The sequence below is a fragment of the Ruditapes philippinarum genome, unplaced genomic scaffold (assembly GCF_026571515.1).
Source record: "Ruditapes philippinarum isolate M1 unplaced genomic scaffold, ASM2657151v2 ctg769_1_1_1_1, whole genome shotgun sequence".
Taxonomy (NCBI): domain Eukaryota; kingdom Metazoa; phylum Mollusca; class Bivalvia; order Venerida; family Veneridae; genus Ruditapes; species Ruditapes philippinarum.
Window position 1 is genome coordinate 226390 of NW_026865145.1, and position 26871 is coordinate 253260.

General features: G+C 35.3%; 1 protein-coding gene across 1 annotated transcript in view; it reads right to left on the reverse strand.

The window, feature by feature from the left end:
- Positions 1 to 1801: 1801 nt before the first annotated feature.
- The window catches only part of LOC132727999 (myosin-9-like), a 35629-nt gene continuing 10559 nt past the window's right edge, over positions 1802 to 26871 (reverse strand). Inside the window, exons 4-8 of the mRNA XM_060713600.1 lie at positions 19794 to 20090; positions 10165 to 10369; positions 9063 to 9170; positions 5028 to 5132; positions 1802 to 3405 (exon numbers count right to left, since the gene is read on the reverse strand). Of these exons, the coding sequence (XP_060569583.1) occupies positions 3088 to 3405; positions 5028 to 5132; positions 9063 to 9170; positions 10165 to 10369; positions 19794 to 20090 (1033 nt within the window). The 3' untranslated portion in view covers positions 1802 to 3087. The remainder of the gene's footprint in view (positions 3406 to 5027; positions 5133 to 9062; positions 9171 to 10164; positions 10370 to 19793; positions 20091 to 26871) is intronic.

A 26871-nucleotide genomic window follows, 5' to 3' on the forward strand; every position in this document is an offset into this window, starting at 1 on the left:
GTAAAACAACTTCCTTGTTGCCATACCTAGGTTTCCTTTTCTAAAATAAATTTATTAAATTAATTTTATGTATCTATTTTTTATCACTATTTTATTTCATTTCCCTTTGGGGGGACCATGGGTAGGTTTAATGACTCATCAAACAGTATAGCTCATAAGGCAACAATTCAGCTTTACTGGTGTGGGAAGACAACAAGGGTTTTCCATGCAATATTTCTGGCACAAGCCGGCGCCTAAGTAAAATTACCAACATACCTTAAACTAGCTGGAACTAGCTGGAGGGCTTCCTCGCATGCAAAAAAAAACAATACAAAATGAACCTAATGCGGTGAGGGGCAAGTAATTTTAAATCAATGATTTTTACCTCAAGGTCACTGACACCTCACCTATTTATTTAAAAAAAAAACGATTTTGTTGTAAGAAAAATGTGGACATGTAATGGTAAATGGGGCAAACCATGACAAAAACCTGCAAACCTTACAATACAGCAAATCATCATAATATAACACACATAAAACCTACTGTGAAGCAATTTGTGTTTGTAAAGATGCTGTCAGTGTCTTGTCTTACTTTGATACAAAGTCAATACAAGTGTTTTAAAGTTGCAGGTCTCCAGATGAGCCAAAATATGTCAAGAAAATCAATCTCAAGAAAAAAGATGTGCTCAAACTTTAGGAAAAAAATACGATTTAATTTACTAGTACATGTTGTGTGCAATTAATGATTGATTTTTCAGTATTTTTCACCATTTTTCTAATGCCCGACTAACACAGAAAGGGCTATACTAACACAGAAAGGGCTATTTTTTAACTTTTGACCTCTGCTAATTTAAGTGGATTGTAAGTGTTATGTGTAACTTATTTTTTTGTTCACAACATGATACATTTACATACATTTTAAATTTGCATGAATCTGGTGGCATCTGAACTCTATCTTTGAACATTGTAATATGTAAATCATAAAGAACAATGTTTATTTAACATCATTACAAATGTTTTATAAATACAAGGGCTGTCCGGAAAGTTCGTAGACGAGGCTATAAAATTATCACAATCAGTCATATCAATATGTTGATTGAATATTTTGCTAAAGTATTTATCTGCTACATATTTCTAAATTCAAAAACATGATAAAAGAAATATTCACAAAGCGCCAATCACCATGACAACATGATCTAAGAATCACGGAGCACTTTGATTTCATGACGACAGCTAGTCGAATAATAAGTTGCTAAAAAGTGTAATTTCGTTTTAAATTTGTGACATCAAAGGATACAATTGCATATTTAGTGAAAATTATGACGTCATAAGCAAATAAACAGCTTGTTAATGACAGTTTTATGCAATAAAGTTACATAAATTTTGTGTTGCAAAAATGACGTCAAGTTCAAGGACGGAGCAACGTAATGTTATTTATCTTCATAGCAAAGTTAATTTGGCACCAACTTAAAGGCAACTTGTGTTTAAATGTCAAACAAGATTAAGAAGTGGTGATGGCAATATCGTATAAGAAACGCTCCAGATGCCAAAATTAGCATGGATTGCGTTACAACAATCTTTATAAAAGATAGACATCTCACACACTGTATGGGAACCAGTGACTTTGTTTTTGTTTGTTTGTTTTAGGTTGTACGTCACACCGACACAGTATAGGTCATTTGCCGGCGTTCCAGCTTTATTGGTGGAGGAAGACCTCCGGTGCCCTTCCGTGCATTATTTCAGGCACGAACGGGCACCTGAGTAGAACCACCGACGTTCCGTAAGCTAGCTGGATAAGCTTCCACACATGAAAGAATTCAATGTCCCTGTCAGGATCCAAACCCACAGTGGTGAGGGTCAAGTGGTTTGAAGTCAATGACCTTAACCACTCGGCCACGGACGCCCCAGGGAACCAGTGACAACTTTGTTTTTAAATAAATTGTAGTATATGAAATTCATAAAGTAATAGCAAAGGAATATAACATGTGTTAAGTATACGCCAGACATGTACCATGGCAGTTGTAATCGGAAGAAATTGAATAGTGGGCAAACGTGACTTTCATTTGACGCCGTTGACGTTGTCAAAGTGCTCCATGACGATGTATATATGTTGTATGTAACTACTGTTAGAATACAAACTTAAGTCACAGCTCAATAATGTTCACTAGATATGTATACTTTTGCTGACAAAAGTTGAACAAGGTATGTATTGTTATAGAATAAAAAATCAAGAAGTATATTGACTTTCCGGACATCTCTCGTATATATATTATATACAGCAATATACAATTCATGTGACATCTACTTACTAAGCTGCCACAGGACTGAAAAATACCCCCACCTTACTTCTAAGACAGAAGATATTATGCAGTGAATTTATCATTATTATAAAAAGAAAACATTTCAGCTGAGACTGGAAAAAATTATTTGAAAGGGATAGAATCTTTAGTGCAGACACAAAATGTAAAACTTTCGACCTTCAATGGTAAATATGACCTTGGATATGCACAGCAGTATCATAGGTTCTGCACATTGCCTAGTGGAGTATAACATTTTAGATAAATTTGAAGTAAAAATCCTTCAACTGGTTTATAAAGTGGACAGAAATTGTCTGACCTTTGACCTTCAATAAGACCTTGAGCTTGAGCTAAGTTTAAAGAAAATCCTTCAAGGGTACATGATTTATAGAGCAGACACTAAAATGTCTGATTTTTTTACCGATGACATTTAAGGGTGACACTGGCCTTGAACAAACACAGCAGTCACATTGGTATTGTTGGTATTGCAAAAATTGTTCAAGATGAGGTGAGAACTTGAGCCTAGTTTAAAAGGGTAATGGATTTATAAAGTGGTAACAATGGACCCATGGACTGACTGACCGACAAACTTGCATGATGAATTGTTTCCAAAATATGTGGTGGGGTATAATTATTTATATACTTGTATTATGGTCCTGATTTTAAACAAAATGTGCAACCAAAATTTTAGAAAGTTCTGCAAAACTACAAAGAAAAAAAAATGTATAAGGATATCAATTAGATATATATTCTATCCCTTATCTTTCAGAAAATACATAAACTACATCAGCTAAATACAAGTCAAAAGTTATTCATTTCTTCTTGCTTACAACTCTTATTGGTTCGGCTACACCTTTAGACAGAAGTCCACCATCTTTACCATTATAAAGTGGTGGCCATACCAAAAAATCAATTGATTGTCCAGACTGGCTGTACACTGTATAGATATTTGTATCAAACTTCTCGCCTTGTTTGACATCCATTTTCATCAACAAAGGAGGGTCATGCAGAGCCATAAGCCAGCAAATCTCAGCACATTTCTGTATATAAGGTGTACACGCTTCTATATGCTTTTTATCAAATTCCTTTTTCTCCCTTTTATCCCATGTTTTAGAGTCTGCAAGCAATGCCTATAACGAAATAAAATTTCAAGAACGTTTTAGCATCTTCTCATTCAAATATTGTTTACAAATCCACTGAAAAGAAAACAAACAGTCTGTAGCAGAAAATTATGGCTACATGATTTTTAACGCTAGAGGTAATCTAAACTTGCTCATGTCCAAAATTGGGCATGCCAGATGTACATTTTAAAACAACCTGTCATCAGACATCTATCTAAGAGGAAACACAATGACATTTGGAAGTTGATCAGCCAACTGGCTGATAGACACTATGTAGTTTCAAAAATTGCAAATGTTATCTTTTAGACTGACGGACACTGTAAAGGTCACATGGACATTCCAGGTCAACTGATGGTTGAAGAACTCATGTGTCCCTTTGTGCTTTATTTCAGGCACCTGAGTAGAACCACTAATCTTCTGTATGCTAGCTGGACATCTTCCTAACAAGAAACAATCCAAAGTCTCCGATGAGATTCCAACCCACAGTATTAAAGGGCAAGTGATTTTAAGTCCGAGTAACCACTTTGCTACTGATGCCAATTTCATGTCTTTTAAGGATTAAGGGAGATTATAATTATTAGACTTCAAAAATTATTTCAATTTATCATTTCAGTCACATAAAACCTCTCCAAATGAATAATTAAAAAAAACAATATAATAACTGGAAGGGGATTATGTCACAAAAACATGTCTCCCAAAGCAATGTATGGTACTGCTCACTCCTGTGAATTTTGGTCAAAATCCTACCGACAGTTTGACCTCTGAAAGCCAGACAAAATATTCTAATCATAACTCTGGATGCCATTTTGTGCAGTGAAGCAAAGCGTGCCATGTACATCTAGGGAGGGTACTGATCACAGCTTTGTAGTTTCATTGAAATCCCACAGGCAATTCAACCTGTAAAAGCCGGACAAGATTTTTCTATTTATAACTCTTGCGACCATTTTGTGCAGAGGAGGGGAACATGCCCACAATATGTACAACTAGGGATGGTACTGATCACTCCTGTGAAGTTTCAATGAAATCCCACTAGCAGTTTGACCTGTGAAAGCCGGACAAGATCTTTCTATTCATAGCTCTGGCATCCATTTTGTGCAGCAAAGCCAAACATACCTGCTATATGCACAATTAGGGATGGTACTGATCAATTCTGTGTAGTTTCATTGTGAAAGCCAGACAAGACTTTTCTATTTATAGCTCTGGTGGCAATATTGTGCAGGGGAATGGAACATGTGGACGATATGCACAACTTGAGATGGTACTGATCACTCCTGTGAAGTTTCATTGAAATCCTGCCAGCAATTTGACAAGTGAAATCCGGACAAGTTTTTTCTATTGATCATTCTTGCGCCATTCTTTGCAGTGAAGCGGTACGTGCCAGCGAAATGCACAACTAAGGATGGTACTGATTTCTCCTGTGAAGTTTCACTGAAATCCGGCCAGCAGTTTGACTTGTGAAAGCCGAACAAGGGGAATGCAGACAGAGAGACAGCAATAACATTATGTTTTGGAAGACAGCATTTGCGGAGACATAATTCATGTGATGGATCAATTCAGTTAAACTTCAATTTCACAGCAACAAATCTGAATTGTACACTTAATGGACTATTAAATGGCGCTGTTGACATTACCTGTTTAACCTCCTCTATGACAGATGGTGATACTCCAACCCTTTTACGTAGATCGTTAAGTGATGGCTGGTCCTTTGATGTAATTCTAGGTCTGTCAGTCAGTCCCTGTAAAGATTTCAAGAATTCAATAGTATTTTTCTATAAAAGTCTATATAAAGTAAGTGACCCCTGAGGTGGAGCCAATATTGACCTCAGGGGCATGCTTTATATCAACGTTGTAGAACTTCACAAGACATGCTACAAGCCAAATATTTAACCTTTGAACATTGTAGTTTCATGCAAAAAGATTAATTATGTTTTCCTATATAATACGTTTTACTGTATAAGCCTTGTCCTGGTAAGGCTGAATATCTCTCAACCTGTGACAATAGGAATCAGCACATGAAATTTTTAATTTAATGACCAAGTGTGACCTTGACTTGAGGAAGCCCAAACCTACAAAATATAAATGACATCAGTCAATGAATAAAGGGTACTAATTTAAAAGCAAAAGTTTGATATACATTTTGATACTATTGACCTTGATCTAAGAGACTCCTATCTCCATCCAAAGATAGAGGACCACACAAAATATTTTTCAAGTAAATTCGAAATTGTATGTAGGTTTATATAAACTGAGTGACCTCCAGGGCATGATTTACATAACTTTTATAGAGGACTATGAGGGGATGCAAAATATCTAAACTCTGTGCATTGTACATGCAGAGGAGCAATTTTTAAGACATTCAATTAAACAAGTGTATGTGAAGTAAATGATCCCCAGGATTTTGCCATTTTTACTTCTGGGGCATGACTTATGTTAATTTTGTAGAAGCAATGCTTGTAACATTACAAAGGTCTGAGCTCTTGGCATTTGTTTCACAAAAAAAATTAAATGTAATTTCCTGTACAAGTCTTTATAAACTAAGTGACCACAAGGGTTTATAAAACATTTGTAGAGGATATCATCACAAATATCTTATCTCTTGGCATTGTACTTTCAAAGAAGATGATTTTTATGACAGTTTTAAAACAAAAATCTAGGTACATGTTATTAAATTTAATCCCAGGGCAGGGCTATTTATGATCCAAGGAGCATTCCTTTTTTAGATATATCATGACACATGCCAAGTATCCACAATTTCACAAAAGAAGATTTAAATCATTTTCAAAAACAAGTCTATATAAACTGGGTGGTGTTTATTTTTAACCCTTGGGCATGATTTATAAAACTTATATAGAGGACATCAACATGATTTTACATGTCAAATATTTTAACTCTTGGCACTGTTCTTTCAGAGAAGAAGATTTAAAGACAGTTTTTCTTTACAAGTCTATGAAAAGTAAATGAACTCCAGGGAGGGGTCATTCTTTACCTGAGAGGCTGGACTTACATTATATTTGTAGATATCTACTAGGCAAGGCTACATTAAATTAAGTGACCCCAGGGCAAGAACCAATTTGACCCCAGGAGCATGATTTAAGGTTATTTTACATTCTAAGTCAGTAATTTACTCTTGGAGATATTTCACTATACATTTTTTTATTTAAATAAGGCAGTCTGAAGGACAGCTTAACCCCCTTTCACAGCGGACATGAATGTGTACTTCTTGACCTATAACCAACCATGACGTTGATGTTGTGGTATGCATATCATAAGCACATAGTCTCACAATGGTGATTATTTGAGCCAAGATATTTAAAATCTTCCATAAAGTTTACAAAGCAGTCTGTAGGACAGCTGCAGTGAACATGAATGTGTACTTCTTGACCTTTTACCAACCATGACCTTGATGTTGTGCCATGCATATCATAAGCACATAGTCTCACAATGGTGATTATTTGTGCCAAGTTATTTAAAATATTCCATAAAGTCGAAAAATTATGGAGAACATATAACCTTGACCTTGGGGGTAGCAACCTGGATGTTGAGTTCTGCAGATTGTGTCATGTAAGTGATCATTTGTGCCAGGTAATTTTAAAACATTTGAATTGTCAGTAACTTGTAGAGCGGAAATGAAAAATATATGTTTATACACTTGACCTTAAGTATGACCCTGACCTTCAGTGTTATGACTTGATTATTGTGCTCCGCTATGGTGTCATAATGGTGATAATTTCTGCCAAGTTTGCCAAGTTATCTTAAAAACATTGCAGCGGTTTAAATGTTATGATCCGACACGAAATGTAGACTTTCTTACATTTACCTGTAAGTGTGACCTTGACCTTGGGGGTAGCAATTTAGTTATTGCATTCTGCACTTCGTCTCATAATGGTCATCACCTGTGTCAAGTTGTTTTAAAACTTTTCAGCGGTTTTAAAGTTATGGAGCCGATAGAAATGTAGAGTTTTAACACTTGACCGTTAAGTATGACCTTGACCTTTGGGGCAGCAACTCAATTATTGTGCTTTGCACATCGTCTCATTATGGTGATCAGTTGTGTTAAGTTAATTCAAAAACATTTCAGCAATTTAAAAGTTATTGAGCTGACACAAAATGTAGACTTTTTTACACTTGACTTTAAAATGTGACCTTGACCTTGGGAATTGCAACCCAATGATTGCGCTCTGCACATGGTGTTATCATGGTATTCACTGTGCCAAGTAATTTCAAACCTTAACAGCAATTTAAAAATATTGTATGGAGTGGACACAAAATGTCAACTTTTTAACACTTGATGTTTGACTGTGACCTTGACCTTGGGGGAAGCAACCCAATTATTGAGCTCTGCACATTGTCTCATAATGGTACATGTATAACTTGTGCAAAGTTACCTTAAAAATTCAGCAGTTTAAAAGTTACGGAGCAGACATGAAATGTAGACTTTTTAATAAGTTTGACCTTGACCGTGGGGTAATAACCCAGTTATTGCGCTCTGCACTTTGTCGCATAATGGTGATCAAGTGTACCAGCTATTTCAATTTTCTTTTAGTGTTTAAAAAGCAACATGAAATGTAGACTTTTAACAAGTGACCATTAAGTGTTACCTTGATCTTGGGGGTAGCAACCCAATCACATTGCACTCTGCACATTGTCTCATAATGGTGATCACTTGTGCAAGTTATTTCAAAAAAGTTTCAGAAATTTAAAATTTGTGGAGTGGACAACATTTTAGCTTCTGTGACATAATTATGCGTTGGATTGGGACTATTTACATAACTTTTCAAGAGGACTACCTAAAGATTGTTCCTGATTAATTTGGTCAAAATCCATCAGTAGTTTAGGATCAGATGATGTAGACGATGACATGCAACGGATGAAAGACACTGCCATCAAAAAAGCTCATCCCTGAGCACTTTTTTTCAGTTGAGCCTGAACTTATTATCTCCATATTTAAATTTTAGATTTTGCCTAAGCTATTGTTGAGGTGCATTAAAAATTGTCATCTAAGAATTAGCTCAATTAATATCAATCATATACAATTTAGCGGATTACTATAGGTATTTCGAATCCATATTTCTATGTTTTGAATTTGTTAACTATATCCACAATAAATGCATGAGTGCACTTTAAGATCTACAAAAAGTTCAGACCTAGCTGTTTCACAACCTAAGAAAGAATTTTTTCAGAAAATTCCCTAGTATACTCTGGCCCTAAATTATGGAATAATATCCCTCTTAACATAAGAAAATCTGTCAGTGAAACAGTTCAGGAATTTCAACCTGGTATTTCTCATCATTCAATCAATCATTTTATAAAAGATTTCAGTGTTATTACTTGATGTAACACCTACTTTGTTCAATTTAATATGTACTAAATTGACAAGTGTTATGCTATGTATGGATTGTAAATATTAACATGTATTTCTTGTTCTGACAATTCCAATGTAAATTGTACCACATTGTTGTTTCCATATTATTGTAGTTGTATATATTGGTATATATTGTAAATTATGATTTTCTTAGAGGAAACCAAATGTGCAGCCTCGATAAATAAACCTACCTACCTACCCACCAACCCACCAACCTACCTACCTACACACAAAATGGAAACTGCATATTTATTAACAGTGATAATTTAACAATTTTCAAAAATTATTATATAAAAACACTCACAGTTTTCTTTTGGTCAAAATTAGCCAAGTTCTGAGCAGGATGTAGAAATACACTATGTAAACTTTCCATTTGTGTTGCCATCAGTTTATTGCAAAACGTCCAACATTCCTGAAAACATATTAATCATTGTCTAAATTTAGGGTCAGTTGCATACATGTCAGACATCTGTCTTAACAATGCAAAGATTATAAGAATCTTACACTGGCTGCCGGTACAGACCGAAATATCTAGCTTGAGGGTAACTGTTTACGGCAGTAACGAGGCTCTGCCGAGTTGCCGCTAAACAGTTACCCGAGAGCTAGTATTCCTGTATGTACCAACAGCCGGTGTTTCATTCTTTTTCTTGCATATTACATATCAATTATTTTTCAGAACAGAAATTACGCAAAAACCGATATTCTCATTACGCACTTTTTTCTTATAATAGCATATGAGCTTACAACTTCATTCATAACTGTTAAATGACATCATCCGAAGAACACAATTCATTCATAAAAGGCGCGGTGCAATGAAGTCATTTAAAGCACACGACTTGTCTAACATTTGGGAGTGTAAGACAGAGTTTTCTAGCACCGATGTAAACGGTAAATAATCCTGTCTGACATGCAAGAAAAATATATATAATATGAATAGTATATGCTGCTTAAATCTTTTTCAAATAAAAAAAAGTTAAATAAACTGTCAGAAAGTTAAATAAACTGTCAGCTCAACTTTTGACTTATCAATGTGACAAAAAAAAGATTCAAGTCTGTAACAGTTACAAGAGCAACGCATGTGGTGTTGACACTCGTCTGTTAAAAATTCTAAGTTAAAAAGAGGCATATTGCTTTAAGAATTATGCTGCTTGTCTAAAATCTGCACCTTGTCATGAGAAGCATTTACTCTAAGTTTCAACGATAATGACAACAACAATAATGCCACAGCGATCATAATAGCTCATATTTGTCTTCCAAACAGACAGGCTTAACAATCATTTTACAGATTATGTAAAACAATTTCAATGTATACCAATTAGTGTTGTTTCAAACAATTCTGGTGTGGATGAATTATTGAGAATAGTATTTTATTGAACAATGGTTATACAAATAGTATTTAACATTACTTGAAGAAGGCGTAGTAGAACATTTATGGCATCTTTTAATGGTAAGCCTGACTTCTTATCGGTCAAACTTTCAAAGGCATTAGTCCATTCATCATCATATAACTGACCAAACTTCTCTGACAGCTTCATTGCTCTGTTTGGATCACTGAGGTCTGCTATATCAGCATTCTGCTCCTGTAATTTCTTACCAGCTAGCTTACTAAACCTGAGTACAAAAAGAACAAGAAGGCCATGATGGCCCTGAGTCGCTCACCAGAATCAACTGTTTTTCAGTGTTGAACTTGCTGAAAGGTAAGTCCAGCTAAACTTTAACTTGCCCCTCTAGTTATATACTTTAACAACACTTGATTGTATTTTTTTCCCTTCATAATAAACAATAGGACCAAGATGGCCCTAGATCACTCATTTGACCCATCATTTCATTTTATATTGGTGCGACTTATTATTTATTTCATACAAGCATTTTGAAAGTTTTTTTTTAATTCAAACATTAATTTTTGCATCAGATATATAGCTTTCCACACTTTAACAAGATTGCATTTGTGAAACAAGAGGGCCCAAGGGTCCTGGCTTGCTAACCTGAGAAATAGGTCAAAAGGTCAAACTGGAGCCCAGTTTTAGAGGGGAGCTAATAAAAAGATGAGAAGGAAAACAAACATTGACCTGGCTGGGGATTTAGTTACTGTGGACTTCGATTCCCTCGGACCAGTTTAATTTTTGAACAAACATGGTAGACATACACTAGAACATGTTTCATGTTAAATATCTAAGCTCTACCTCTTTTGGGTTTTCATAAGAAGATTTTTTAAGTTTTTACTATATACCCCGGTACATGTATATATAAGGAAAATCATTTACCCCCTGGGGATGGGCCAATTTTGACCCTAGGGCTTTATTTGAACACAATTTGTATACATCCCCTAAAAGATGTTTAATGCCAAATATCTAAGCTCTACCTGCTTTGGATTTTCAGAAGAAGATTCTTTTTAGTTTTTACTATATAAATATGAGAAATGACAATGACCCCTGGGGCGGGGCCAATTTTGACCCAAGAGCATTTATTTTAACAAACTTGTTAGACATACACTAGAAGATGTTTCATGCAAAATGTCTAAGCTCTACCTCTTTTGGATTTTCACAAGAAGATTGTACTTATAATAATATACATATAAGATAAATCAATGACCCAAATGGGCGGGGCCAATTTTCACCCTAGGGCTTTTATTTGAACAAACTTGGTAGACATCAACTAGACGATGTTTCATGCTAAATATCTAAGTTCTAGCTCTTTTGGTTTTTACAAGAGAATTGTTTTAGTTTTCACTATACACAATGTAAATATAAGAAAAATCAATGACCCCTGGAGCATGGCCATTTTTCACCCTAAGGCTTTTATTGGAACAAACTAGGTAGACATCCACTAAAAGATGTTTCCATGCCAAATATCTAAGCTCTAGCTCTTTTGGATTTTTACAAGAAGATTTTTTTAAGTTTTATACTATATACATATAAGGAAAATCAATGACCCCCGGGCGGGGCCAATTTTGACCCTAGGGCTTTTATTTGAACAAACTTGGTAGACATCCACTAGAAGATGTTTCATGCCAAATATCTAAGCTCTAGCTCTTTCGGTTTTTTACAAGAAGATTTTTTAAGATTTTTGTAAAAAAAAAATTTTCGGTTGCCATGGCAACCAGAGTTCTTTATGGAATTTAATTCTTTGAACAACTTTGGTAGAGCTTCATGCAAGGAACATCCCTGCAAAGTTTCAACAAATTTGGCCAAGTGGTTTAGGAGGAGAAGTTGTTTAAAGAAATTGTTGACGCATGGACGCACACACGGACATGGATGGACGACGGACAATGGGCCATCACAAAAGCTCACCTTGAGGACATTGTCCTCAGGTGAGCTAAAAAAAGTCACACAACACTATCGTACCTATTAAATATTTTTTACTATACCAAAAGTGCATGTCTTTTGAGTTTTGGGGTCAGGGTATCATTTTAGCATGTCAAACGAAGAACAATTTGCAGATATGTTTACTGATCAGCTACAAATCACATAGTGTAAAAGTAAAAGTATTCCAACTTGATAAAAAATTAAGCATTTACTGTATTACGTAGCTGTATAGTATCTTTTCAATGAGGTATTACCTTTTCCTGAAAACATTTATGATTTAAAATCATCATTATAAAGTTTTTAATGTTACAGGGTGTTGTTTATCATTATGTTTTTATAATCTGCTTAAGTTATTTCATCAATATCATATCTCTTGCTAGAGCCTAGGTCATAACTTCAAATAACTTCATCAGCAAACAGGTCATTACTCCAAGCTATTGAGTTGCATACCAGGTTCAAATGTATGAAAGATATTTCAACATGAGTTGTTTCCCTTTCATTTAACTATGTTTTGAAGAAATACCATGGCCTGTGGCATTTCAGCTTAAGTGGACCTTTAAAGGGGCCAAACAAATTAATATGAGCAAATTTGATAAATGACCTCGTAAGAATTCTACAGCCAAAGTTTGGTGATCATCAATCATTTACTTCAGTACAAAATAATGTTTAATGTTTTTTCCTATATATAGCTCTAGAGGCCCCTTAAAGTGGCCAATCAAATTAATATGTGCAAATTTGATCAAAGACTACCTAAGAATGCTACAGACAAAGTTTGGCAATCATCCACCAATTTGTTCAGTAGAAAAAGATGTCTAAAGGTTTTTCTATTTTTAGCTCTAGAGACACCTAAAAGGGGCCAATCAAATTACTATGAGCAAATTTGACAAAGACTACCTAAGAATGCTTCAAGCATAGTTTGGTGATCATCCATCAATTAGTTCTGTAGAAAAAGATTTCTACAGGTTTTTCTATTATTAGCTTTAGCGGTCCCCTAAAGGGGGCTAATCAAAGTAATTTGATCAAATTTCATAACAGACTATCTAAGAATGCTACAGACAAAGTTTGGTGGTTATCCATCTATAAGTTCAGTACAAATATGTTTTAAGGGCTTTCTATTTTTTAGCTTTAGCGGCCTCTAAAAGGGAAAAGTCAAATTAATATGGGCAAATTTGATAAAGGACTACCTAGCAATGCTACAGACAAAGTTTAATGATCATCCATCATCTTATTTAGCAGTAGAAGATGTTTCAAGGTGTTTCTATTTTTAGCCCTGCTGACCCCTAAAAGGGGCCAATTGAAATGACATGAGCAAATTTAAGTGTGACTGTCACAAGGATTCTACAGACCAAATTTGAGGTAAATCTTCCCAGCAGTTTCAGAGAAGAAGACGATTGTTGACGCATGAAGACGTGGTTGCCGGACCATCGCCCTTTGATACTAATAGCTTACCCTGAACCTTCAGTTCTTGTGAGCTAAATACAACTTAATATATGTAAATGTATTTATAAACTTTTATTACTTCCCATGCTTTTTTGAAGTAATGGTTGCGAAGAATGCTAAGGAATTCTGGTCTGACATAAATTACAGAAAAAAATTGCAACATGTTAGAAATGTTCTTTTAGAAATGAAGCTTTCTTCCAATGCAATTTAATCATGCCAGAGATTCTTTACAAATAATTTTAAAGGACCACCTTGGGTGTGATTGGGAGATGGGTACGAAAGAGGAAATAACTTTATACAGCTGAGGGTATGAGGGCCCTTTGTGTCTAGGGCAATATAGCAGAGCAATGCCCTGGAAACTCCACAGGTTTTGCATTTTAAAGAAGAATGTGTTTGTTAAACAATAATGCTTCTGGCTCAGATTCAAGAAAGGTTTACCCATTCACTTTGTTATGGACAGAAAAATTGCAAAAAGAATGTAAATAAAGTTCCATCTCTTTATATGACAGAGTCATGGTGATTTAAAAATATAACTTGGCAAGACATTGCTATGACTTGTGATGAAGTTTAAAAAATATTCAAGTTACATTGGTAAAAAAATACAAAGGCTTTTTACAAAAATTGTAAGCACAAGTCACTTTGACCTTGCAACTCAAAGTTATGGAGTGGACAAGAAATGTAGACTTTTAAACATTATTCCTAAAAGTGAGACCTTGACCTTGGGGTAGAAAGCCAATAAATGGGCTCTGCACGTCGTCTTATAATGGTGATCAGTTGTGACAAGTTATTTCAAAAAAATTTCAGCGGTTTAAAAGTTATTGAGCGGTCACGAAATGTAGACTTTTAATATGAAATGAAGACTTTTTAACATTTGACCTTTAAGTGTGACCTTGAACTTGGGGGTAGCAACCCAATTTTTGCTCTCTGCACATCGTCTCATTATGGTGATAACTTGTGCCAAGTTATTTCAAAAATTTTTTAAGCAGTTAAAAAGTGATGGAATGGACACGAATGTGTTGGACAAACGGACAGACAGACAGACGTGCTTACGAAATGGTGCTTATGTGACTTTTCCTTTGATCTTTTTAGCCATTTTTAGTCACACAAGGCTTAAAACAAGAGCTGTCTCAGAACGTGACAAATGCCCTTGAAGGATTCTAGTTATAAACCACCTATTACATGTTTAGTGTTGTGGTCAAAATGACAAAGTTCGAACCCCAGCAGTGACCTTTAAGTCAGACAAAGAAACCTGGGTCTTGTACTCAACACATTGTCCATCTATGGTGACTTTATATATTTAAACAAGCAAATTCATTGAATTCATATCCCCCGCCGAGTACTGGTTATTATTAACACAACAACTGAAGACATAAGGCTTACTTTATATAATAATCATGGCATAAACAGTAATATTCTTTGAACCTGATAAATATTTAGGGAAATAACAGAGCCATACCTTTGTGTTAAATAGTAATATCTGGAAATGCCAATGAGATGTATGCATACTACATAACTATTCAAGGGCCATAAATCTGAGTTATAAGTATCTGACCGGAACAAGGCGACTATATGCACATCTCCTCTTAGTATCCCATAAAGTTTCATTGAATTCCAGAGAAGTAGCGCGGTAACGATTTTTTCTCTATATGCATTATGCATAACTAATCAAGGGCCATAACTCTGGGTTAAAGTGTCTGACCGGAAAAAGCCGACAATATGCGCATCTCCTCTTGGTATTGAAGGTTCCCATAAAGTTTTGTTGAATTCCAGCCAGTAGTTGCAGAGAACTACTCCGGAAACGATTTTTACTCCATATTCATACTACATAACTAATCAAGGGCCATAACTCTGAGTTAAAAGGTCTGACCGGAACAAGCCGACGATATGCGCATCTCCTCTTGATATTGATGATTCCCATAAAGTTTTGTTGAATTCCAGCCAGTAGTTGCAGAGAACTACTCCGGAAACCAAATTCGGATGGACGGAAGGACGGACGTTCCAATTTTTCAGGTTTATGAGCTATTTCTATTGTTCTTTTCTTTTGTTTCCTTGTGGGCTAACTATTGTTTCCTTATGAGCTAACTATTATTTACGGAATGAAGTCCTTTGTTATCTTTTGTCCCAGTGTACCGTTAGTTAGCTCATATACCTAAAATGTTTGTGCGGACAGACAGAAGGACGGACGGACGGACAACGCCAAAACTATATCCCCCTCCCGATTCCATCGGCGGGGGATAATAAAAATTGAAACTTTTATGTATATGGAAGTTACAGAGCAGACACAACAACCACAATTTATATGTATATTAAATAAATATTGAAAAAGTTTAAACCCCAGCAGTGACCTTTAACTAAGACGTAGGAACATGGGTCTTAAATGCAACACTCATACATTAATGATAATTTCATATGTGAAAATAAAAAATATAATCCTTTCATGCATATTAGTTTCAGAGCAGACACGACCATCTCTGCCTATATGTATATTAGCATCAAAATTGAAAAAGGTTGAACCCACAATGACCTTGACCTTATCCATAGAAACCCTGAGTCTTATTCGCGACACACAATACATCTATGGTAAATTCATATGTGAAAGAAAAATTAAAATCAGAGCAGACATTAACACCACCTTCTATATTTATATAACATAAAAATTTAAAATGACAAAGTATGAACCCCCAGAGTGGCCTTTACCTTAGTCAAAAAAAACCCAGGCCTTGTTTGCGACTTACCATTGTAACATCTATGGTTATTTCATATGTGAAATAAATATTAAAATCCTTTCATGCATACTGAAGTTTCAGAGTGGACACGACCACCACCATCTATATTTATATAACATAAAAAATGACAAAAGTTTGAACGCCCAGAGCGACCTTGACCTTAGTCGTAGAAACCTGAGTCTTGTTTGCCCACACCATACATCTATTGTTATTTCATATACAATGAATGAAAGAAAAATTAAAATCCTTTCATGCATACTGAAGTTTCAGAGCAGAAACAACCACCACCATCTATATTTATATAATATAAAAAATGACAAAGTTTGAACGCCCACAGTGACCTTAAACTTAGTGGTATAAACCCGAGTCTTGATGGCGACATATCATACATCTATTGTTATTTCATATATGAAGATAAAATTAAAATCCTTTCATGCATACTTAAGTTTCAGAGGGGACAGAGCCAACACTATCTATATTTATATAAAATAAAAAATGACAAAGTTTGAACCCCCACAGTGACCTTAACCTTAGTCTTAGGAACCCGAGTCTTGTTTGCGACACACCATACATCTATGGTTATTTCATATTTGAAAGAAAAATTACAATCCTTCCATGCATACTGAAGTTTCAGAGCAGACACAACCACCACTTTCTATATCTATATAACATAAAAAATGACCAAGTTTGAACTCCCACAGTGACCTCGACCTTAGTCGTAGGAACCCAAGTCTTGTTCGCGACACACCATACATCTATGGTTATTTCTTATATGAAAGAAAAATTAAAATCCTTTCATACATACTAAAGTTTCAGAGCAGACAGGACCACCACTGTCTATATGTATAAAGCGGGACGGATGTCCGTCAGTCCGGGGTCCGTCCGGACTGACAGACGGACGGTATGATTTTAATATGCCATCCTTCGGGGACATAAAAAGAAACACAAGTAAAAATAGAATGAATAGGATCAAAGAGAATTTACTATAACCAATTGTTTTCCAAGTCACACAAGTACCTCTGGGTTTGTACGGACAGACGGAATGACAGACGAAGGCCATTCCTGTAATCTCCTTTCCGCTATGCGGAAGGGGATTAAACTAGAACTATCACTAAATGTGATTAATACCCCCACAAGTCTGCTTCGGAAATGAGGATGTTACTAGTAACAGAATACCTTGTAAAAGAATTGAAACATAGAGTTATGGTTGTGGGCAATTAAAGATAATTGTGGTTCATGTATGTTGCATTTCCTTTCAATGTGGTTGGCCATTGATGAAGTTTAATTGAATTACTCTGTAAAAAGTCCAGAAAGACAAAGAAAAAGAACAAAGGGCAATAACTCTATAAATACTGAAGATAGAGTTATAGTTCTTGTGCACTGCACTTCCTCTTATTGTGCTTGACCATTGTATGAAGTTGTTTTGGATTCCAACCAGTACGTTTTAAGTTATGCTCCGGACAAGGAAAAGTATCAAAGGGCAGTAACTCTGAATTTTGTCAAAATGGAGTTATGGCTCTTGTGCACTGCACTTCCTTTGAATGTCCTTGACAACTGTATGAAGTTGTACTGAATTCCAAACAGTAGTTTTCAAGTTATGCTCTGGACAAGGAAAAGTAACAAAGGGCAGTAACTCTGTAATTAGTCAAGATAGAGTTATGGTTCTTATGCACTGCACTTCCTCTCAATGTGCTTGACCATTGTATGAAGTTATAATGAATTCCAACAATAAGTTTTCCAGTTATGGTCCGGACAAAAGAAAGCAATGGAAAAGTAACAAAGGGCAATAACTCTGTAATTAGTCAAGATGGAGTTATGGTTCTTGTGCACTGCACTTCCCCTTATTCAGCTTGACCATTGTATGAAATTGTTTTGAATTCCAACCAGCAGTTTTAAAGTCATGCTCTGGACAAGGAAAAGAAACAAAGGGCAGTAACTCTGTAATAAGTCAAAATGGAGTTATGGTTCTTGTGCACTGCACTTCCTCTCAATGTGCTGGACCATTGTATGAAGTTATAATGAATTCCAACAATTAGTCTTCAAGTTATGGTCCGGACAAAAAAAGCAATGGAAAAGTAATAAAGGGCAATAACTCTGTAATTACTTTAGATAGAGTTATGGTTCTTATGCACTGCACTTCCTCTCAATGTGCTTGACCATTGTATGTAGTTATATTGAATTCCAACCATAAGTCTTCAAGTTATGGTCCGGACAAAAAAAAGAAGGCAATGGAAAAGCAACAAAGGGCAATAACTCTGTAATTACTTTAGATAGAGTTATGGTTCTTGTGCACTGCACTTCCCCTTATTGTGTTTGACAATTGTATGAAGTTGTTTTGAATTCCAACCAGTAGTTTTCAAGTTATGCCACGGACAAGGAAAAGTAACAAAGGGCAATAACTCTGTAATAAGTCAAGATAGAGTTATGTTTCTTACGCACTGCACTTCCTCTCAATGTGCTTGACCATTGTATGTAGTTATATTGAATTCCAACCATTAGTCTTCAAGTTATGCTCCGGACAAGGAAAATGCAACGGACAAAAAAAAAGCAATGGAAAAGCAACAAAGGGCAATAACTCTGTAATTACTTTAGATAGAGTTATGGTTCTTGTGCACTGCACTTCCCCTTATTGTGTTTGACAATTGTATGAAGTTGTTTTGAATTCCAACCAGTAGTTTTCAAGTTATGCCCCGGACAAGGAAAAGTAACAAAGGGCAATAACTCTGTAATTAGTCATGATTGAGTTATGGTTCTTGTGCACTGCACTTCCTCTCAATGTGCTTGACCATTGTATGTAGTTATATTGAATTCCAACCATTAGTTTTCAAGTTATGCTCCGGACAAGGAAAATGCAACGGACGTCTGGACCGACCGACCACCGGGTGACTCCTATATACCCCCCCAAACTTCGTTTTTGGGGGTATAAAAACAACAGACATTATTAAAGCTCATCTATGAGTAACATTTTTAAAATTGAAAGGTTGGCAAGTGTTTCAATTTCAGCGGATCAATGTCAAAATATATTGGACACTCATTATTGTGCATTAAATGTTTTGTTTGGACTTCTTTGGCAGAGGAAGCGATTCATATTGTAAGTATGTGTTTTGTTTTATTTTCTTAGAATTGCATAGGATGTTACGGACATAAAGCAGATACAAGATGAGTGTTTAAGGTTGTAACAGACAAATTTCACTTTAAATACTTCATGTATGCAAGCTATCCAGCTGAAGGTTGGTGTTCCCAAACAAGGGTCTTCTGAAGTGACCATATGACAAAATTACATTGTGCTTTTAAACCAGGAAGTAAATCTTCATTTAAAATGTTTGATGGAATTTTCAGTGTTCAAAATCTATTTAGTGTTAGAAAAATTTCCATACCAAAAATAAAGACTGTTTGAAGTGAAGAAGAACCATTTATCATTGACGCGTCTATAGTAAATGTTAACAATGTTTGTATAACACAAATATATGCACAATCATGGTACCATTTTAAGGAGTCACAAAGGCAGCACTGATATGGGATAAATTCCTATATTTTGAATGGCTTCAAATGGCACTAACTTACCGGTCTCTTAAATCATCTCGTTCTGCTAAAAGTTTTTTGTACTCGTCATCATATTTCCTTTTCTCGTCTTTAAAATAACCTTCCAAGTGTTCTATACTTTTCTTTGCATTGTGTTCAACCTGATTCTTTTCCTTTGCAAGGGTCTTATGTGCACTCTCTAATTCTTTAACTCTAGCTTTTAGCTGCTGATTCTCAACATAATTATCATGTGCTCGTCTCTCATGCATCATAACTAATTCCTCCTTCTCGTTTAAATGTCTTTCAACATCTGTTCTTTTCATATTCTCCTCATTCACTCTGTAAATATTGAATCAAATACAAAACTAATGTATTTAATGTCAACATACATTCCAGGGATAGAAAGCAACAGCTTTTATTCACTGGTCATCTGGTCAACCTTACACAATATAAGTATACAAAAAGTATAAATATTATATTGCCATTTGTAGAATTGATATCAGTCATATGATAAACTTCATTTCATTAATCCTGCTGTTTTTACATAATTCTCCCTTTTTGAGAATTTGTTAGCAAAAACAAGTAAAAATTCTACAAACATGCATAGCAGCCTTACCTTCTTGAAAGTCAACAAATATTTCAAGGTTGAAGTGAAAATCTATGACAGTTTTTTTTATTGAAATGCAAATATTTTTAGTAAAAAAGGGAAACAATTCAGCAACTAGATGCCCAAGGGCAACATGGCAAGCCCACTGTCACATCTGACCTTGAGGTATGACCTTGAGCTTTGACCTAGCCAAACGGTTTTTGCATTTGACCTAGCCAAACGGTTTTTGCATTTGATACACTGTTTCATGATGTTTAATATTTGTGCCAAGTTATTTTAAATTCAACCAGCTAATGATAAAGTTAAGGTGTGGACAAGCTGTTGGATACCATTTTTTTTGCATTATACTTTGAATTATGACTTTGATCTAGCCACACGGTTCTTGCCTATGACAGGTCGTCTCATTATTGTGATCATTTGTGCAGAGTTATTTGAAATTCTACCATCTCTATGACAGAGTCACGACCCAGACAAACATAATCCGGACGGATGCAGGCACTCACACACATACACTGAATGGCCATTATGACAACTATGTCAAGCTCTTGCAAGCAGCCTCGATAAAAATGGGGCTTTCTGGGTTGCCTGCTCCTTAGAAATGCATTAGTGAACAAGTAGTGAACAAGTCTTAACTCAATATCTGTGATACTTTCAGAAAAGATAAACAAGAAATTCAAAGTCAAAAAGGGGGCATAACTGAGAATGTTTTCCTATTAAGTTGCTTAGCACATAAAAATGCATTCAAATTTTAATATTTAACAAGTATTTATGTTAGATATGATTAACTTTGACAGTTTTTTAGAAATTTAAATTTCAGTGCATACTCATCATGCAAGATAAGCAAGTCTACCTTATTTCATTGAGATATTGATACACTACACAAACCAGATAATCTCATGCAGTTGTATCATGCAAGGGCAACTTGAACAGGGATTTCCAGTTTTACTCAAATAATCTCATGTCATACTAGTATTTAGAAAAACTTCCTACACAGAAACTTTTGCTCTTCTTAACAATTTTGAACACTCTACAGTTTAATCTTACAATTTCAGGAGCCATGCCATGGCTCTCTGAAAATCAATGTAATCAGGCTGTTGGGATGCTGCAAGCGGGTGCTAGGGTAATGGACATGTACAGCATTTTGGCTGCTCTAGGCAAACAATTCATAATCTTAATACACGGTTTGGTAATACTGAATCTGTTCATGATTGTCCAAGATCTGGTGCACTCGTATGACGTCACTAAGGGACAACCACGTCATTAGGCTGAATCACCTCCACAGCCAGTTTTTGCCTGCTACTGCTTGGCAGCTACATTTGCCCAAACTATCCTAAATCGCCTTGTGCAATCCAACATTCCAAGTCGTTCCCGCAGACCTACACTGGTCAGATACTTAAAGACCCCGCCAGGTTGGCCTAGGCACAGCGTCACTTACCCTTGACACGAAACCAGTGGGGTCGGGTTATTTTCAGCCAGGAATCTTGCTTTAGAGTAAGTCATGCTGACTGCAGGCTATGAATCTCTCGTCACAGAAATGCATGTTTCACACAATGTTGTATCCGGGAAGGGAATAGGTTTGGTAGCCCGGGATAAGTGTGGTGCTATTGTAAGGAATAATGGGAGACCGAAAGACAGAGCTTGTGGTTGCATCGGGACCTTACAGCACAGGATTGTGTTCTGACAAACTCTTTTACCATTCATGCAGGCTCATGGTCCTGGGTTACATTTCCAGCAAGCCAAGGCAAGACCACACTCTGCCTGTTTAACAGCCAATTTTCTAGCTCGCAACTATATTAATGTCTTACCCTGGCCCCCTGTCTACCCAGATATGAATCCAACTGAACATATTTAGGATGAACTTGGGTGAAGAGTGAGGAGAAATCACCAGACAGACAATGTTAATGACCTTGCAGGGGCACTGCATGTGGAATTGAGGACCCTGCCTAATGTCTTGATCAGGTGTTATGTTTACTCCATGAGGAGTAGAATTCGAGTGTGTATTGCTAGTTCCGAATCTTTTAATTAAAACAAATATTGTTTATCAGAACAACTTTGTAACATGTGTGGCCCCCGGAACTAGCAAAATTCTATCATCTGACTGTCAAGGTCATTAAAGGTCAAGGTCATATCTAAATATATCTAAATTATTTAACATGTCCATTTGGTCATAAGAGTTGTTCAGTCCATGTATGAATCAAATTTATGACAATTAACTTAATCAAAATTCATTAATATGAACTTGATGGTCAAGGTCACTTAAAGGTTAAGGTCAGTTGATCCTTCCTAAAGGTTGCATGAAGTATGAAAATGATTAATCCATTTATCAATTACCAGGTTTCACCTAATTATAGCAACAAGAGGACCATGATGGCCCTAAGGTCCCTCACCTGTATATAGGCCCCCCCCACCCCCGGGCCAATTTTTACCCAAGGGCTTTTATTTGTTTATTTGAACAGACTTGGTAGACACCCATAAGAAGATGTTTCATGCTAAACATCTAAGTTCTAGCTCATTGGGTTTTTTAAAAGAAGATTTTTAAAGTTTTTACTATACACATATAGTTAAAAACAATGACACCCCTGGGGCAGGGCCAGTTTTGACCCCCGGGCTTTTATTTGAACATTTTTGTAGATATTTACTTAAAGATGTTTCATGCTTAATATCTTAACTCTAGCTATTTGGGTTTTTTCAAAGAAGATTTTTAAGTTTTTGCTATACACATTTAAGGAAAATCAATGCCCCCCCCCCCCCCCGGGGCCAGTTTTGACCTCAGGGCTTTTATTTGAACATACTTGGTAGACACCCATTAGAACATGTTTCATGCTAAATATCTTAGCTCTAGCTTATTGAGTTCTTTAAAAGAAGATTTTTTAAGTTTTTACTATATGCATATAGGGAAAATCAATGACCCCCTGGGGCGGGGCCAATTTTGACCCCAGGGCTTTTATTTGAACAAACTTGGTAGACACTCATTAGAAGATGTTTCATGCTAAATATCTTAGCTCTAGCTCTTTGGGTTCTTTAAAAGAAGATTTTTTAAGTTTTTACTATATGCATATAGGGAAAATCTATGACCCCCTGGGGCAGGGTCAATTTTGACCCCAGGGCTTTTATTTGAACAAACTTGGTAGACACTTATTAGAAGATGTTTCATGCCAAATATCTAAGCTCTAGCTCTTATGGTTCTTTAAAAGAAGATTTTTTGAGTTTATACTATATGCATATAGGGAAAATCAATGACCCCCGAGGCGGGGCCAATTTTGACCCCAGGGCTTTAATTTGAACAAACTTGGTAGACACTCACTAGAAGATGTTTCATGCTTAATATCTTAGCTCTAGCTCTTTGGGTTCTTTAAAAGAAGATTTTTTAAGTTTTTACTATATGCATATAGGGAAAATCTATGACCCCCTGGGGCGGGGCCAATTTTGACCCCAGGGCTTTTATTTGAACAAACTTGGTAGACATTCACTAGAAGATGTTTCATGCTTAATATCTAAGCTCTAGCTCTTACGGTTCTTTAAAAGAAGATTTTTTAAGTTTTTACTATATGCATATAGGAAAATCAATGACCCCCCGGGGCGGGGCCAGTTTTGACCCCAGGGCTTTTATTTGAACAAACTTTGTAGACACTCATTAGAAGATGTTTCATGCCAAATATCTTAGCTCTAGCTGTTTTGGTTCTTTAAAAGAAGATTTTTTAAGTTTTTACTATATGCATATAGGGAAAATCAATGACCCCCTGGGGCGGGGCCAATTTTGACCCCAGGGCTTTTATTTGAACAAACTTGGTAGAAACTCACTAGAAGATGTTTCATGCCAAATATCTAAGCTCTAGCTCTTAGGGTTGTTTAAAAGAAGATATTTAAAGATTTTTCTTTCGGTTGCCATGGCAACCAGAGTTCTGCATGGAATTAAATTCTTTGAACAATTTTTAAAGGTGACCACCAAAGGAACATTCCTGTGAAGTTTGGATGAAATTGGCTCAGTGGTTTATGAGGAGATGTCATTTAAAGCAAAAGTTTACGGACGGACGACGGACGGACGGACGACGGACGGACGCCGGACGAAAAGCGATCACAAAAGCTCACACAGGTGAGCTAAAAATCAGGGCTAATAAAGGTCAAAGTCACATCTAAATTATTCAATATGTTTGTTTAGTAGCGAGTCTTGCTTTGTCAAATCCTTACATAAATAGCAAAATTATAACAATTTAACCAAAATTCAATAATTTGACCTTAATGGTTAAGGTCATTGAATGCCCAAGGCAAGGTCAGTTCAATCTTGTTGCAAGTATTGTCCAAATGTTTCTGAATGTTGTATGAAGATTATCCATTGATTATTTACCAAGTTTCAGTAAATAATAGCAAAATCAGTTATATTCAGTAATTATAAATAAATCATATATAAGTCAAGGTTAATTTGAGTTTGATATACATAAAGATCTTATTCTGAAGCATGTTGTGTCTTTATATGAAGTCAATCCTTCATAAATTAAATACAGCAAAACAATGAAAACTTCAATAATTTGACCTTCAATGTCAAGGTCATTTAGGAGTATTTAACACAGGTGTAATTTAAAAAAAAAAGTCTCATAGATTATAGAAGAAAACATATGTTCTGATTGTAAATATCTGATTTGATTAAGAAAGGGACAAAAGCAAGAGAAAAACATCTTCATTTATAGATGGACATTATAAGGTTCACAAGCATGTCTTCACTTGAGACAAGTGATTCCTCTATTTAACTGTTTACACCATATCAGTTATATCTACAATATTTGTCCATTAGAATTTTTGGAATTGGAGACAGACAATTTTAAACACATGTAATTAAAGTAAAGTGCATTTCTTTATTATTTTGATGCTTTCTGCTGATTACTTGACATACACTTTACAAATTGATAAATATAAATATAGTTCTGTTATTTATTTGGCATTTTCTATTATAAAAAAATGTTTCTTGTTTTAATTAAAGGCATTATGATTTCCATAACCCCTATCATTTTTAAGACATGATGAGTCTAATTTAAATAATCAAAAGTATGTTATCAAGGTCCTATATTTTTATTAGTTAAAAGAACCCCAGCAACATTCTGATGGGCCATTGGCCATTCAATTTTACCAGTGAATGAATAACATGAATGAACTTAAATTTTTTGAGTTCTAAGTTTGTCTATATCACAGTAATGTGTCAAGTTTCCCTGCCTAGTAAGGAAATTATGTTTATACAACCTTGTCATATTATTACGATGTGGGATTTTAAAGTAAATCCTATAAGGAATGAAGAAGTTGGAGTAAAAAATACCAATTTCTCGAAAAAAATCTAAGTTTAAGGGGGACATAATTCTGGAAATAGTCTTGCTAGAGTATTTAACCTTCTCAAAAATGTTGAGTGATAATAAGAAACATATATAATTATGAAGTTTGAAGTAGATACATTAGGAAATAAAGAAGTTATTTAAAAAATTCTAAGTTCAAGGGAGGTAATACTGATAATTTTTGTGCTAGAGTTGTAAACCTTGTCAATATGATGTGGTTGATGACCAGAAACTTATATTCAAAGTTTGAAGTAAACACCTTAAGAAATAAAGAACTTATAGTGAAAAAAGCTGAAAATTTTAAATCAGAAATCTTGAAATTCAGGCTATTTCTTGCCATAGCAACCAGAATTTTCAACATAGGAAGAAAAGAAAAAGATGTGCATAATCTCCAGACTGCCATCTACCCATATTTCAAGTTTCATAAAAATATTTTCAGTACTTTTTGAGTTATCACTGGATCCAGTTTATGTGCTAAATTTGCCATATTTTCAGACTATTTGTTGCCATAGCAACTAAAATTTTCAACATAGGAAGAACAGAAAAAGATGCGCATAATATCCAGACTGCCATCTACCCATATTTCAAGTTTCATAAAATTATTTTCAGTACTTTTTGAGTTATCACTGGATCCAGTTTATGTGTTAAATTTGCCATATTTTCAGACTATTTGTTGCCATAGCAACAAGAATTTTCAACATAGGAACAAAAGAAAAAGATGTGCATAATCTCCATACTGCCATCTATCCATATATACTTTCGACGGCCATCCGCTTTACCCGTAGGACGGCCAAAGCATAAGAAAACGTATCGAATTTTTACATTTCTGAAAGCCAGTCTTATTTTACGACAGACGTCCATAACGTAGTTAAACGTATCAAAAATATACCTTTCTAGAAACCATAGCGTAAATCAGCGTAAAACTTGAATTTTGTGTCATGCAAACCCGTAAAAACCTCGTTTTCGTACATTCTGGTTTTTTAATGTGTTTATGAAAAATCAAAATATTACGCTATGGCTGTTCAACGGCATACAATAAACAACAAAGCCATACCGTATAACACTGTTAATATTACGTTCCACTGCAATAAACAGACTCACAATCCTTGTTTTTTAAAACAAGTTCTGAATGTTTTAAAACGGTAAATTTTACGTTATTTACCTATATAGCCCATTAGAATACCATGTTGAGTAA